The 16112-nt window shown below is 37.4% G+C and overlaps 1 protein-coding gene across 4 annotated transcripts in view; it reads left to right on the top strand.

Annotated features, from left to right (window-relative positions):
* The first annotated feature begins 805 nt into the window (after positions 1–805).
* The window catches only part of LOC131068408 (immune-associated nucleotide-binding protein 9), a 45202-nt gene continuing 29895 nt past the window's right edge, over positions 806–16112 (top strand). The window contains exons 1-3 of one of the 4 annotated variants that reach the window (XM_058003593.2): positions 806–956; positions 2321–2605; positions 15618–15892. In XM_058003593.2, the coding sequence (XP_057859576.2) occupies positions 2368–2605; positions 15618–15892 (513 nt within the window). In that variant the 5' untranslated portion in view covers positions 806–956; positions 2321–2367. Of the gene's footprint in view, positions 1173–2320; positions 2606–15617; positions 15893–16112 lie in introns of all 4 variants that reach the window. The other 3 variants (XM_058003595.2, XM_058003592.2, XM_058003594.2) reach the window with 3 other exon arrangements.

Genomic DNA, 16112 nt, shown 5'->3' on the forward strand with positions numbered 1-16112 from the left:
ATTGGACAACCCTGAAAAGTTAGTCAACAATAGTTGGGTAGAGTCGGGGGGGGCGACAGGGGATGAAAAACTAGAAGAGGTAGCCATGGAAGAAGATGTGAGATGAATACTGTGGGTGAAAGGTTGTGCGAGATGTTAGAAGGTTGAGAAGGAGCTGAGGGATATGGGGGAGGAGCTACAAAGACTTAAGGATAAACTTATTGAGTTGGAATCGAAGATGGGCAACATTTGCAAATTCGGCCTTAGAGTCATGCACAACTCAACTTCTTCTCTTTGTTTAATGCAAGAAAAAGGTTTGTGGTAATGCGGTGGGCAAATAAGACACTCACAGGGAGTTGTTTAAGTTCTTAATTGAGAACTGGAACAACGCCCTGTTGCAAGCGAGCAAGGGGGTTAAAAAATCTAGCAATGTCTAGTTGTTCAGGGGTCTTTCTTTTTACTGTTATTTCTATTTTCAGGAGCTTAACTCCTTTGATAAACTATATAGGTTACTATGATAGATTTCTTTAATAGCTAATACTTTGGTTAATGGTTTCTTTCCGGATGGTTATGATTATTACTATTGAATTGCTATGATTTTGCTATTACTAGTGTGTTGTAATTTTGCTGTTTAATTTGGTTGTTATAAGAACACCACCCTTATCATGCTGCTTATAATATTAAAAACAAGATCATATAAAAGATAATAAACTAATAATAATAATGCAAATCATTAGGACACTTTTTGCCTTTTCCTCTATTAGATCGCCATTTTTTTTCCTACTCTTCATTCCTTTCCTTTTATATTTTAATGAGTTTTTGAATTTTGCCAATCCCAATTACCTGCACCAATGTGGACCCAGGTATAAAAATTATATCGATTAAGGAAAAGGAAAAGGTATATATATATACGTTTCGTGGAAGATTCGATATTAATGTTATTCGGCCTCCAGTCCCACCCTGCCTTATCTACGAAGGTACATACACTTTGTATTTTCGTTTTATTAGCGATTCATATTGGGTTTTTTTAAAACTGTTTTTCGTTTTGATCGAAAGAAGTTAGTTTGCAGCATCATCGAATTCATATTTCAAGGTAAGACTCGGGAATTTCGGATATTTTTGGATCAATTCAAGGGTTAACAATGGATGAAGAGTTGAAATTTGAAGATACGCTTAGAACAGCTATATTTTGGGTAATTCGGGCTCAATTTTGCACAATTTCGTTTTATTTAATTTGCAGTTGTCGAAATTTGGGTAGCTTTAATGTTTAGCGTTCGGATTAGCTGGGAATATTTGTTGTTAGGGTTTGTCGTAAGATAAGCTGTACGTTTTTATCTTGATGAATCAGTGTTCTAGGTTATAATTTTAGGGGGATTCTCGTGAGGAAGATTTATAGGCAGATTCACCAGTAGACACAATTTTGGATCAATTCGCTGTCTATGCGTTTCACTCGTTTTTTCTGAAAAGTTTGAATTCTTGATTTTTTGTGGCTCAGTTTACCTGGATTGTGGTGAGGAAGATTTCTAGGAAGAGATTCACCAGTAGACGCAATTTTGGATCAATTCGCTGTCTATGCGTTTCACTCGGTTTTTCTGAAAAGTTTGAATTCTTGTTTTTTTGTGGCTCAGTTTACCTGGATTGTCGTGAGGAAGATTTCTAGGCAGAGATTCATCAGTAGACGCAATTTTGGATCAATTCGCTGTCTATGCGTTTCACTCGCTTTTTCTGAAAAGTTTGAATTCTTGATTTTTTGTGGCTCAGTTTACCTGGATGTAAGTGAGGTTATGATATATTGCAAGGCTTATTGGCCGCTTTCCTCTTAAAGAGAGGAAAACGTTTTAAGCAAAAATTCGAAGGGAATTATCGGCACGTGTTTGCATTCCCCAAATTGACCGCTATGGACTGAAGATTGTGAAAAATATGATTATTTTACCTTGGAATGCTGTGAATAGGGTTGACAGGAAGGTGTATCACGGTTTTTTATTATATATTTGTTTTTTTAGATTGAATTGTACGGGAATTGTTTGGGTGAGACTTTCTGGGTGTTTTTTTTTTTTGCTTGAATTGAAGGCACTTCTGGCTCGATTTATCGCTTTTGAATTTCATTCAGTGAATACGTGTGAAATTTTGATTGATATTATGATTATTTTAGATAGTAATTATCGCTTTTGGGTTTCATTTAGTGAGTATGTGTGAAAAAATTCATTGATTTCAGGTTTCCTTTAGCTACCAATTACCGATATTAGGATTGTATGGAAGGTATAGGGCACAGGTTTTTCAATAAAATTGTTGTTTAAGGCAAATTTAGAAGCGGATTTTTGATTCTAGGCTTGATTGACAGATATTTTGCTTGAATTGAGATAATTCAGCATCTTATAAGGCTAAATAATGGGAGGAAGCGATATGGATGAAGTTGATGATTGGGAACTAACAGGGACTTCAAATGGCGTGACAACTTTGGTTTTAGTAGGGCGCACTGGCAATGGTAAGAGTGCAACTGGTAATTCGATCCTTGGACGCAAAGCATTCAAATCACGTTCTAGTTCTTCAGCTGTTACAGCCACCTGTGATTTGCAGAAAGGGGTTCTTTTTGATGGCCGAGCTATAAATGTGGTGGACACACCTGGTGAGTATTTACCTTCTTTCTTCAACTGATTTTCAGTTTTTCCTTTTAATGAAGATTGGTGGTTAGCTTCATGTTACTATAGGTAGTGAAGGCTTATGAATATTTTCTTATGAATGCTTTTTATTGAAAATGGGATATTATTGTTGTAAGAGGGATTTTATGCATAATCTAGTATCAATATATATCTTTAGCTATTTGTTTATATATTCCGTTAAAAATAGGTTCCCTGAGGCTTTTTCTTTCTTCTGTTTTTGGAGTTTTTATCCTTAATGCTGTCTAAGCACACAATTTGGAGTGGCTTAGTACATTCTTTGATATCAAATCAAGATCACCTAGCTCTTCTAATGCCAATTCCATGGTCACATGTGCTGCATGGACTGAACGGTAGATAGATTTGTGAGATAAATTTGACGAACCCCTTTGAGGAACTATTCACGTAAGTGCAAAATTGGATTGGGTGTGAGTCTATATCTAACCAAATGCACATAGAACACAAATCGAATTCTATTTGTATGAAATCTAACTGTATGGCCCGTGTTTCAGGCATCAGGCAGATACTTGTTTCTGTAGTTAGTTCAAAGATAACAGTTCAAATGCAGAATTGTTGTTTCTCAATATATCTCTGTGACAAGATGCTAAGATTTCTATCACTTTCAAGGGGCTTTCTTTATGAGCTTACAAATTGTTCATTTCTATTAGATGACTTGTGAGAGCACGACTTATATATCAGTATACTGCCTATTATTTTCTTTAATAATTGAAGTCCCAATATTTTTGGGAGGGTCCAAGTTTATGCTTAAACTTATTAATCTCTTATTTGACATGTTAAGAGGAAAAATGACCTGTAGAATGTTGGCTTTACATGGTAAGCTTTGGTGCTCTCTTTTAAGGATCAGCCATCTCATTACTACCAATTTTACTTTTAACAGATTGGAGGTGGTCCTTCCTTAGGTAGACCTTGTTGCCTTTTTAACAGACTCCATTAATGCAAGCTTTATCTTTAGAATATAAGTAAAATGCATTTTCATATTTGCAATTATAAAATTTGACAACCTTGGCTAAGGCTGGTTCCCTGTAAGCATTTTTTAATCCTTTGCGAAAACTCATTTTGGATTTATTGAATCCATATGCTTGTGCCCATTAATGCTTGCTTTGTGAGGCATTATGGATCAATTACAGGTAGTTGGCTTGGATGTAGTAAATAAATAATTGTTTATTCGCATGGATTTACTGTTGTTGTGTAGCTAGGTCGGATCCCTTCTAGGGCCGACCTAGTGCACAAAATGCCAAGCGGCCTGTCGGCCTTGGCATTTGGATATCTCAGTTGTATGAGTCTAATTTGGGGCAGGCCCTATTTGGGCGAACCACTTGTGTGTAACTTGTGATTAAGTTAAATGTAACTTGCAACTAAGTGAGTGTAACTTGTAATATATAGGTCTGACCCTATCCTTGGCACCAAAAGTATATGGCTGACTTGAGGTCTATTAGGAGTTATTGACTCATATATATGCAAGGTCACGATTGCATCAATGGACATGAATTCAATAACATGAAGGACATGTAGTGTGCTCGGGGGTGACGATAAGAGCTTATTGTCTATGGTTGGGAAGGCAACAGATCTGATGTTTGCCTGTGATTGATGAGCACTACCATAAAATCAACATGGTATCAGAGCGGGTTCCTTCTATAGAGCCTAACCGCTTGAAGGTAGATCCTATGCTTTCAAGGGAATTCAATCAGAAACAATTGCAGATTTAAGATCTCTTCCAGATCAAAAGGCGACTACAGAGGATAATGCAGCGATTACACTTGCTGACCTCTGCCCTTCACTGTGGTGTCGGTCAGGCGTCTAAACGAATCAGGAATCTCCGACTTGATTTGAGAAGTACTGAAGAGTCATCAATTGCACAAAGGAGATTGGCTTAAAAGCAGAAATGAAGTTCCGAGCCTTAGCTGTTATTCACCAAATTAACATTCCTTAGCATATATATAAAATCATGGGAGTTTTGTCGAGTGCTGCGATTAAGTCAGATTGGTATTGAGATTTAGGAAGGAGCCGTTCATGGTTTTGAAGTATATTCGTATTGCTTTGGGAACTCGACCACTTCTTCAGAAACATGGGAGTTCGGGAAAGTGTGTTGATTCAAGTCTGGGCGTACTCATGTTCCTGAATTATTCTTGTGAACATTATATAGCTGTGTATATTCTTGACGTCACCATTATTGCGAGAGTCGCTTAGTCTTTTGTGGTGATATCTTCTGCATCATACCTATCTTGTGTTTCGAATATTTGCTATTGCCATCCCTCAACTTATAGCCAAGTCGTGGACAGTAAACAAGATTCTCAAGCTACAGAACAGTGGACAGTTGGTCAAAGAAAGTCAATTGTGAGTTCAATGCAAAAGACTGTGGGAACGGTTAGTGATATGAACAAAGACTATGACTGCAGGATCTAGAGGAAAAACTCAAGAAAGACTTTGAAGGTAGATTGAGTAAGATGGAGAATAAATACCAAAAAATTAATGATAATTTGATATCTTTGGTTAGCTTCAATCATAAAGTGGTTAAGAACTCAGCTGAGAGTTTAACTAACATGGTTGGAAAGCTTGCAGCCATCCATCAGGAAGGATCTACAATGGATGTGAAAGCGCTGGATAAAAAGCTTGAGGAAACGGTGGGACCTTGCAAGAGAACCAGAGCTAATCTAAAGAAGAAAACTGCTAATCAGGATATTTAGGAGCTGAAGAAGATTGCACTAAATATGACTCAGCTGGAAACTGAGGCTGTTGAGGCCCTTAAAAACTTATACTAGTTTCTTCCTTTTTGCTGTCCCTTTCCTTGTTTTTGGCTTTGTGCTGGTTTTTTGCTAACTTTGGGCTGCAGTTTAAATGGCATATCTTAATGCAACTTTTTGATGTAGTTCTCTGTTAAAGGGTTTCAAGTCCCTTCAAAACCTATTTGTTCTGTAATCAAAAACATTTTGCATATGAGCATCAAATTGTGAAATCTGCCAAGGAACATATAGACTGCTACGAAGCTATCAACAAATTGAACCAATTGATAAAAATGGCAATGAAAAATATTCACAATTATCTAAAATAATGGCTTTGGAACAGTAGTGTTCAAGAACAGTACACACTAGAGAGGGGTCACACAAAAAATTGAATATGTGGGTGTATGGACCCCACAAGCTGAATGGTCACACCAATGTGTCAAGGTTGCCAAATGGATATGTTCAATTTTGTGACCCAGATCAGTAATCAGATTTTCAGTATTTAATTGTTTGCTAACATTAAGTAAAGTAAATGACAGAATGACAGTAAGTGCATAAGAGACAAACACAAATACTCTGGAAAACCTCCAAGGAGGAAAAACCCAGCACTAAAGACCCATAGGTCAGATTATGTATTCAATCTTAATTGTACCAATACAATACTTAGCTGGACTCTTCAACTTCTTATCAGATCTGCTCCTTTTAACATATCAGATCTGCCCTTCTAATTAAGCCAAGTCTGCACCAATTCTGCTCTCTAACAGAAATTAGGAACACAAAATGTCTTTGATCTCCTTGGATAAGTTCGCCCAACTTTTCTTTTTAGTTTCGCATACTTAGTTGCAGAAGAATTTCGCTTTACTTGAGAGAATGGAGTGATGATTGAGTTTGATAAATGATCCTTATTTATATGGGCATATAACCCCAAGTCGGCCTTGAATGAATATAAGAACTTAGGCGCCAAGTTAAATTAGTGAGGTGATATTAATATGGGGCTGGTCCTATTTAGGGGCACGTTACCCTCTTTAGGTCCAGTCCCTCACGTGACCTTTAAGGGAAAGCCCCAGCCCGATAGGGGTTCGGATGTTGCCTTTACGCAAAAGGCAACATCCAAACCCTCTTTCCTAGTTACAAACAACAGGATAAATAAAAGAGCTTCATTGTAGGGGCGTTTGACCACCTATCAGATCAGGTCGTCTTCAATTGAATAGAAATTCAAATGAAAATTGTTTTGAAGAACAAACCCCATGCGTTTTGCACTCATTACCTCTCATCAACCAAATCTTTCAATAAATTTCCCTTGCCATTACAGCACTCATACGAGTTGAGAACCAAAGAAAAGTATTTTTCCTTTATGAAAAACCAAACTGAATTCAATAAAAGATAAAATGCTTGCATGGGAGCACTAACTTCAAGCAGCAAGAAAAAAGCAGCGTGCAAATGGTTAGGACAGCTGACATGCAAAGGACAATATTCAACACAAAAGCCCCTCCAAATGACCCATAATGCAACACAAGCCATGCCATGAGAATGTTTGAGTGACAGAGCACACAGGTTATGGAATGCAAGGTGTGTAGCAGGCAGGGCCACATGGAGACCAATTTTTAGACCCAAAATGAACCTTAAAAAATAGAAGTTTAAGAGTCACAGTACCTCCCTTACAAGTTAAACAAAAAACACTCCTAGGATTTTGGACCCTTCTACACATAATGATGCAAACATTTTTTCTACCTAAGAAGCTTCAAAAATGTTGAACCTGAAAATACATCATTTTGTCCATGTATGTGAACCAGCATAACAACAAAATTAGAACTCCGATTGAAAATGTTGGCATTAAAAGGGATAGCTATGATACCATATTGATATTGGCCAATTCATTGTGCAAATCACCCATAAATACCCATGTCTATCTACCTTTCACATTAACAATCAAATTACAAATGAAAATACAACAATTATAATGGACAATATATATAATTAAAAATATGTTATTATTAAAAACAATAATAAACATTTTTTTAACTATATATTATAATTTATTATTTTAAAAAGGTTTTTAATCGAAGATCCCCACAAAAAATATTTTTTTAAAGAAAAAGAAAAACATTTTGAAAAAAAAATTTACCCTCCCATTTTTAGGAAAAATGCTTTTTGATATAACAAATTCTGACAGCCATATACAACAAATAACTAGCTATGAGATTATAAAATCAGTAGGGTACATCCTACATCGATAAAAAAGTGTAAGATAGTGGGTCCTTATACCATTCAAGATGTGCATAAATTACATGAGCTCTAAGTGGCAGCTAGATAGGAGGCTTTAGTAGATTTTGACATGCCAAGCATTGTTGTGCCAATAATATAAGGAAAAGTTTGTCGTTGGGTATTAAGAAAACCCTAGTTTTAGTGGTAGTGCCTAACGCTACTACATTCATTGAATTTGTTGTATTAAATCAATAAAATAACCTTAGCACATTTAAGAGGTTTGATACAGACAGAAGAGATAAGTAGAAGACAGGTAATTATGGATAATACTGAAAAACGCATTTGCAACCATTGGAGGCAACCAGGTTTAGAATCAAAGAGAAACTCTGTAAAGAGCTTGATTAGGCCTAAATAAGGATTCTAAGAAGCAAAAAGATCTAAGGTACTGCCAGACCCCAAAGAAGACTATATAGTAGCAAAACAGAACATTAGAATTGCTTGAAAACAGAAATTGGCATGTTATGCAATTTAATAAGGTACACAAAACTGTTATTCAAATAAAGAAACAAGGAAAGGTAATATTTTGTTCATTCCATTGTCTATTTAAAAGTTTCAAAGGATAATACATAGATTCTGATGCTAGTCAAGACTCACCATACAACAATAATAAATCTAATCTGTATAAAATGAAAAAACAGCCGAAATTGCTCACAAGATTTTAATGTATAGAGTGTTGTTTCATACAAAAGTTAATAATAGTGAAGTACAAAATATATAATATTCTTATATCCATATGGACTAGAACAAATGCAAAAAGAAGTATGTGGTAAATGTTGATTTTATGGTAGTGCTCATTAACCACAAGCAAACATCAGATATGTTGCCTTCCCAACCATAGTCGATAGCCTCTTATCGTCACCCCCAAGCACACTACATGTCCTTCATGTTATTGAGTTCATGTCTATTGATGCAATCATGACCTTGCATATATATGAGTCAATACCTCCTAATAGACCTCAAGTCAGCCATATACTTTTGGCGCCAAGGATAGGGTCAGACCTATATATTACAAGTTACATATGAGTCTCCCTTAGTTGCAAGTTACATTTAACTTAATCACAAGTTACACACAAGTGGTTCGCCCAAATAGGGCCTGCCCCAAATTAGACTCATACAACTGAGATATCCAAATGCCAAGGCCAACAAGCCACTTGGCATTTTGTGCACTAGGTCGGCCCTAGAAGGGATCTGACCTAGCTACACAACAACACTCCCTCTTAGCTAGGGAGGATTCCTTCTGAATAACCAAGGCACATAGTGACTACCACCATGGCTACTCCCATGAATAATATGTTCACCATAGCTACTCCCAGAGGGTGAACAAGCACATCATGGAATTTCTTCCATGATACCCACCATACCTACTCGCAGAGGGTGGGCTCACCATGCCTACTCGCAGAGGATGGAAGAGGGCTTTCACCTCAACCTTCTCCCAGAGAAGGGTGCATCTCCACCATGCCTACTCGCAGAGGGTGGAATGAGGGCTCTAACCTCAGACTTCTCCCAGAGAAGAATGCATCTCCACCATGCCTACTCGCAGAGGGTGGAATGAGGGCTTTCATCTCAAACTTCTCCCAAAGAAGAATGCATTACCAAGGGATTGCACCTTGAACTTCTCCTTCACAGAGAAGAACTCATTAACCAAGTCTTCATGACGATGAAGCTCCCTCTGAAGCTGAAAAATGACAGGCTCCCTCTGAAGCTGAAATCAATCTTTTGACCTCCTTGTCCAAGGTTACCTCTAGTTATGTATCAACTCAGCTTTATGGCAGTAAGTTGTCGCTAGACTTCAGCCTGTGATGCTTCCTCACAGGATGCCTCAAAGTCTTCCTTCCTTGAAGAAACGCTACCGGCCATCATCTCAGTCTCATATCAGCAATTATCAAGTTCTTCCTTCCTCGAATGCAATCTCTTATGCTTCTTAGTCCATCCTGAAAGCATTTCAAAGAGATTATCTAATGCAAATGAAGCATACATGATTCACTATCAAAGTTATAGCATGAAATAATAATTATACAAAAAAATCATGTGCATTAATCAAGCATGGAATACTTATCTCTTATTTAATGGATCTCAAAACCTTAGTCTATTTTCACTATAGTAGGGACACAATTGGAGCGATCAGGCCGAGCTTTCAGCTCTGGCTGACAGTCGCATCACTATCAATAACAAAGTCATCTCCATCATCTTGGGCATCCACAATCCATCCCCTGGTAATGACACCTGACTGGAGTTGAATTAGTAACAAGGTGCCGATGATAATCTCAAGCTTCTTGACTATGAATGTCTTTAGAAGTGGTAGAAATTCTCATCCCCATATATCTCATCCCCATACACAAAATAACAATGCTCAAACTCCAAGTGAAGACTCAGCAGGTCCACGAATGCAATGTGCAACTCCCAAGCAATGGCAACAGCTGATGAAGTCTCATGGCTGGCAATGGAAGCCATGATAGCAGAATGGATATGACAGCAGTTGAAAACCTCACACAACAAGGGTTTAAATGCCTAGCATAAACTACATGGCTTCCCTAAACAAGTCCTGGCGCCAACAGCTGGGTGACTTGCCCCAAAGATCCTCATGCCACACACTTGCAGACCTGTAACATTAGACAAGGGCAGCAGCTATATCAACTGTGCAAGGCTGGCCACATACAAGGTCCCACAACTGCCTCCAATGCTAATTGCCTGAATTTTCACATTGATATCTTTAATTTCATGGAAAGCACATTTAAACATCCTTGTCAACAACAACATCACGGACTAAGGACAAAACATCATTAGGATTCTCCCTTTCCATGTTGAGATAAGGAGAGTTGGCATTGAGCTCCTTTGGGAAGGGGGGTCTATCACTCCGGTTCGAGGCCTGGACAAATTTATCTGGAAGTGACTAGAGGGAAGGTTGAGAATCAAAATTTGAAGTAGAAGCAGGGGAGGTTCTTTTGCGTTTAGCTTGGTGGTTAGTCTTCAAAGAGGACTTAGACTCAGATTCAGAGTCTTCCATAGCAGTGTTCCAATCTTCTTCATTCGAGGAAAGACTAACATGGTCCCCTTCCTCAGAACTGCTAGAAACATCAGGAATCCTAGTCGAAGGAGAGGGTGGGATTTTGATATGTTCATGGATGAGGAAGAGCAACCCACCATGCAGGACATGGTATTTCTTTTTTTTGTGGTCCTTAATACTAGCATTAATGGATGCCATCAAGAAGAAGGGGAACAAGATTTTCTCTTTGTGCCTAAGATGATTGAGCAAAACAAAATGATGCCCATAGGCCCTAGTAAATCTACCATCAAGGGTAACATACTTCATCAAAACCACAATAATAGAGCGCTAGATAGATTTAATGTTACCCGTGTCGTAGCTGCTTTTGTCGACTTTTGCAAGCTTTGTCCTCTCCTCATTTTTGGGGAATTTCTTGACTGCAACATCAGCCATTTTCTTGTCTCTGTAGAACTTCGCTCCTTCCATTGATAGGCCTGTGACCTCAGCAATGAGCTTGTCATCAACTTTCACACGTCTGCCCTCAATTTGAATATTTTTCTTCCTTCAAACCCTTGGCAAATTTCTTCGTGACATTTGCTTGGGCGCCATGCAATCTTTCAATAAAGGGAGTGAGCCCTCCCCGATCTAGGATACACCAAATTGTTTTATTCTTGTTGAGCTCTTCATAGTTCTAGGGCTCCACCCTTTTCCTTTCTCCTCCCATGGAATCGGCAATGGCGGTAATGAGTAGGGTTGGGTAATTCTAGAGCAGGCCACAAAATACCCAGAAAGCGTGTGACCCAACTAGAAGTAATGCAAGGATGACACATTTAATGATTGAAATGCGAGCCATCAAAATAAAGCATTATGTGATCATTTAAAACTTGTCTCCCCTAGGCCAAATCATACAACATTAAGGCCTTTATTTCGGCCGATAGATTGTCCCCTAGCCCCCATTCTTTTTCATCATTGCTACTAACTCCAAGGTTAGCAAAGTGGTCAGCCAAACCATTGGCTTCTCGATAGGCATGAGAAATGTTATGGTTTTGGAATGTTTTTAATAAATCCCTATCTTTCTCAATCCAACATTTTATATTCCATGAGGGCTTATAATTACCCAATAAACATTGGATAATGTTATTAGAGTCCCCTTCCAACCATATTGACTTAGCATCAATTTTTTTGGCCAACAATAACCCATGATAGGCGGGAACAGCCTCAGCAAGGTGGTTAGTCTGACATCCCAAGGGGAGTGCCACCGCTGCCAACAACCTACCATTTTCATCCCTAATCACTCACCCACACCCAACCGGCCCTAGATTCCCTTTGGCTGCCACATCAAAATTGACATGTGAAATGTTTTTCAGACTTTATGTTGCTTATTTTTGCAGAGGCAAGTTGTTTTCAGCATATCATGGGAAAACTACAGTATTTCATGCCTTACTTTTTTGAAATCACATATTTTTGTAGAGATTGCTATTGGTACTCTCATATTTCATATAGGATGCACTATTTTTTTTGTGTTGTAGTGGCGGCTTCTAGTGCCTCATTTTCCCATTTTTTCATGTACATGGATTTTAAGAGTGATTTTCCCCCCCGGTCTTTTATTGTAATGCATTCTAATACTGCTATGTTGATAGGAGGCAAATCATGGGCATCGTGGCAACACATCTTTTGATTGTGATCCCACTCTTTGTGTTTTGATCATAGTTCCATGGAATCTTGGAATGGGGGAACAAGGGGTACAAGGGCTTGAGTTTGGGGATGGTGGAGGACCATCCCTAGTGGCATGGAGGGACAACACCATTGGTGCATTGCCTATTGCAATTCCATTTTTCATGGTTTTATCACTATGTTTTCTGAATTCTCCAATACCAAGTTCCCACTATTTCTTATCAAATCTTCATTTTTTAGAGTGGCATGTCTTTTTATAGTTTTTTTAAGTGTTTATCGTTTAGGTGGGGCCAAATTGATTATTAGGCTTAGTGACCCATAGCTCGAAAAAATACCTGTTAAGAAAACTCCATTTTGATGTTTAAGGTGTGAAAGATGATTGGCAGTTTTAGGGTTATTGTAGAGACCTAAAAAGTTTCCAAGCAGTTTTGAGGATGTCCTAATGCCCCTTTAGTGTTCCCATAAGGGGGGATGCCTTAGAAATGTCCTCTCTTTGAGGGAAATGTCTTGGGGATGACACCTTGTTGCTAGGGGCAGCAAGGGATTGTCCTCTTAGGTCATACTGTTGAAGGGACATCCCTGGGGGCATGCAAACATATCCTTGTGGAATATTGGTTTTGGTGTGTTTTAGCATAGTAGTGACAACAATTGGAAGTTTGGTTATACCTTTTTTGGGCCATCATTGAAGCATTCCTTGTCTAATATGACATTTTCAGTTTATTTTTTTTTGTACCAGTAATGAGTTTTCCCCAAGTTAGTATGCTTTTTACAAGTATCATTAGGACATCTTCATAGTAGTTTTTTATTGGAGCCTTTAGGGTTTTCAACTAGATGTGAGCTTTACTTGCTTCAAAGAAATCTTGCTACCTTTGCAAGTTTTGTTATATAGTCCATTGTCTGATCTAAATTGGTTGTGGCATTTCCCCTTCTTTGTTTGATTGGTAACCCTGTCAACTATAGAAAAAAATCATTCTTTAAATTTTGATATTAACAATATTGAGCCTCTTTTTGCATTATCATTGTTGATCATCCTACCTGAACGGTATTAACTTTGTTCACATTGCAATTTCTTTCAATAACTGTACTTTCTTAGACTAGTCTCATGATTGTTGTATGACCATTGAATAGGTGTTTCTTCAAGAAGCCTTTGTTTTAATTTTTCCAATAGTAGTCTTGAGGTTTTATCTTTCTTTGCATCTTTGGGCTTTTTGCTTTAGTTTGTGGATTTAAACCATTTTTAGATATTTGAGCTTTTTAGTTGGCGATCATGCTCTTTGTTTGAGTGGTGGTTCCGTTTCACTCTTTTACTTCATTGAGCTCACCATTTTTTTGAGCATGGTTGAACCTATGCTCTTCTTGCCATTGGTGTCATTTGAGTTCATGTTTCGATAATTTCAACAAGTTTAAGCCATCTGGATAGTGTATCATTGGGTTTTCTTCTTTCTTGGTGCCTTGTTCACCATTTTTGCTTTAGACATTATGACACTTGTCATCTTTGTATGGTTCCCATTGGCTTCAACATTGTTATCTTGTAGAGTTCTTTGATGTCTTCCTGATGCCCAATTTTATGTAGTTCTCATCAACTTCATAGTTGTCATCTTGAAACATATTGTCCTTTCCTACTCAATTACCATTAAGGGGGGATTATAGTGTGTTTCTTCTTGTTTGTGATCCTTATTGGATTACTGCTGTTAGGTGTTATGCTAGTTGTACATGGGTTCCCAAAAGACTACAAAAAGCAGGAACCATGGTTTTATTGAAAAACATAGAGTGGACCCAATAACAAGCACCATTATCTAGTTTACTTGGCAATTGCAGAGGTTGGTTACCCTTGCATTTGTGAGATGGAATGGTTATTTAGGGATGCTTGAAGATGATTGTTGTAAGACCTAAATTGGTAGATATATGCTACTGTAAGATCCAAAATGACAACCATGATCTATTGTAAATGGGTACCCAGTCAGGCCTAGTTGTTGGGACCTAATCATGAGGTTTAACCTCCTCTTCACATTCCATAAGTTATTCTCAAGGTTGGATTTTAAGAAAAGAAATAATGTTAAACTTAGGTAAGCTTAACCTTTTTAAGATTAAATTAGGTGCATAAACTCAACCTTGGTTTTCTAACCTATGATTTGAGACTTTGAGTGTGCGCATGTTCCCTTATAAATGTGCACATAGTCAACTTTGGTAGGTGTGCACATCACTATTCACTTGGAGCTGATGTGTACATTTTACATGTCAGATTAAAATTCATATTGTGGCACGCGTTTGTACACACTAAACTGCCTTACATTCCCATTACTGCTTAAAATAGAGGTAGTGTAAATAGTGAAGCTTGAATAGCATGGACAGTTAGTTTCCTATAGTTTGAAGGAGGAAGTTAATAGAATAATTGCATGTCTATTATTGCATTTGTATGTTCCTGTTGAATCTGAAAGGTATTGTGAAAGTTGCAAAATTAAATCTATGTGTGTTTTCAGCTATCCCATAGTTTATTAATTTGGGTGTTAGTAGTTAAATGCCAATAATTTAATAAGTGATTAATTAATTATTAATTTATAGACAAACAGTTAATGGATATTTAATACTATGCGATTCAGTGCAAGGCATTTCCTGAATTTAGTGCATGCACTATGGAGGTTTTGATGCATCATGCATGTGATGAAATTTGATTATGTAAAAGAAAATTTAATGTTTTAATGTCCCACAGTCAAATGCCACTGCACTATTCCATGATATTTAAATATTAAATTGAGTAGATGAATCATGAAACAATACAAGATATATTTGTAATATTCTGCAGTGCTATAACTGTTGTTCTTGACAGATAAGCATAGTTGTGAAAATTAATTCTTTAGTAAGAGTGTTTTAGTCAGTATTTAGATTGTTTAATTTACCTTTTCTTTTTATACCTTGTTCTTCATTAACCTCCAATATAGGCCTTCTGCCATTATGATGTAGTCTAGTCACAGACTTCCCCATATCTATTGAACAATATATGTTGAAGCCAATGAATTGATTTTTCTTCCACTGTAATGAGAAGAAGTCAATGCCTGACAAGTTGGTTGTTTTTAGTATTTACATTGAACTATTCTTCTGGGGATTTTTATTCTTATATAATGCTTCATGGTTTCAAGACTTATGTTCCTTGTGGACTTTCATCAAGGGTTAGTACTGCTGCTTTAGATGCATGTTGAGGATTATAATAAATTCTCTGCCAGAACCAAGTTTTTTCTTGGCCAGTATCTGTATGATAGCTTTCCAATCAATATGATAAAAAAAAGAAAGCAAATCGAATTAACATGTTCTTCATGACAGGACTCTTTGATCCATCTGTTCCCCCAGATTTTCTTGGGAAAGAAATTGTGAAGTGTATTGATCTTGCAAAAGAGGGAGTGCATGGTGTGCTTTTGGTGCTTTCTGTGAGGAGCCGATTTAGTTCCGAAGAAGTAGCTGCTTTAGAGAGCTTGCAAATGTTGTTTGGGGAAAAAATTGTGAACTACATGGTAATTGTCTTTACTGGTGGTGATGAATTGGAAGACAATGATGAGACATTAGATGACTACTTGGACGGTTGTCCATCTGAGCTTCAGGTTAGATTTTGTGTTACAGTTTTGTATTCTCTTTATTTTTAATAATTTGCAGTAGAAACTGTGTGAATGAGTTTCAGGGTGCATTTGTTACCATCAGATGAGGTGTCATATAATCTTAAATGCAATCTTTTCCTATGATCGAAATGAATTGATTGTATCCTTAAACTATTTGTATGTATTGTTCAATGGAATTTTTTTTTTACATTTTTTTGGGAACAGA

This window comes from Cryptomeria japonica, chromosome 3 (assembly GCF_030272615.1).
Source record: "Cryptomeria japonica chromosome 3, Sugi_1.0, whole genome shotgun sequence".
Taxonomy (NCBI): Eukaryota; Viridiplantae; Streptophyta; class Pinopsida; order Cupressales; family Cupressaceae; genus Cryptomeria; species Cryptomeria japonica.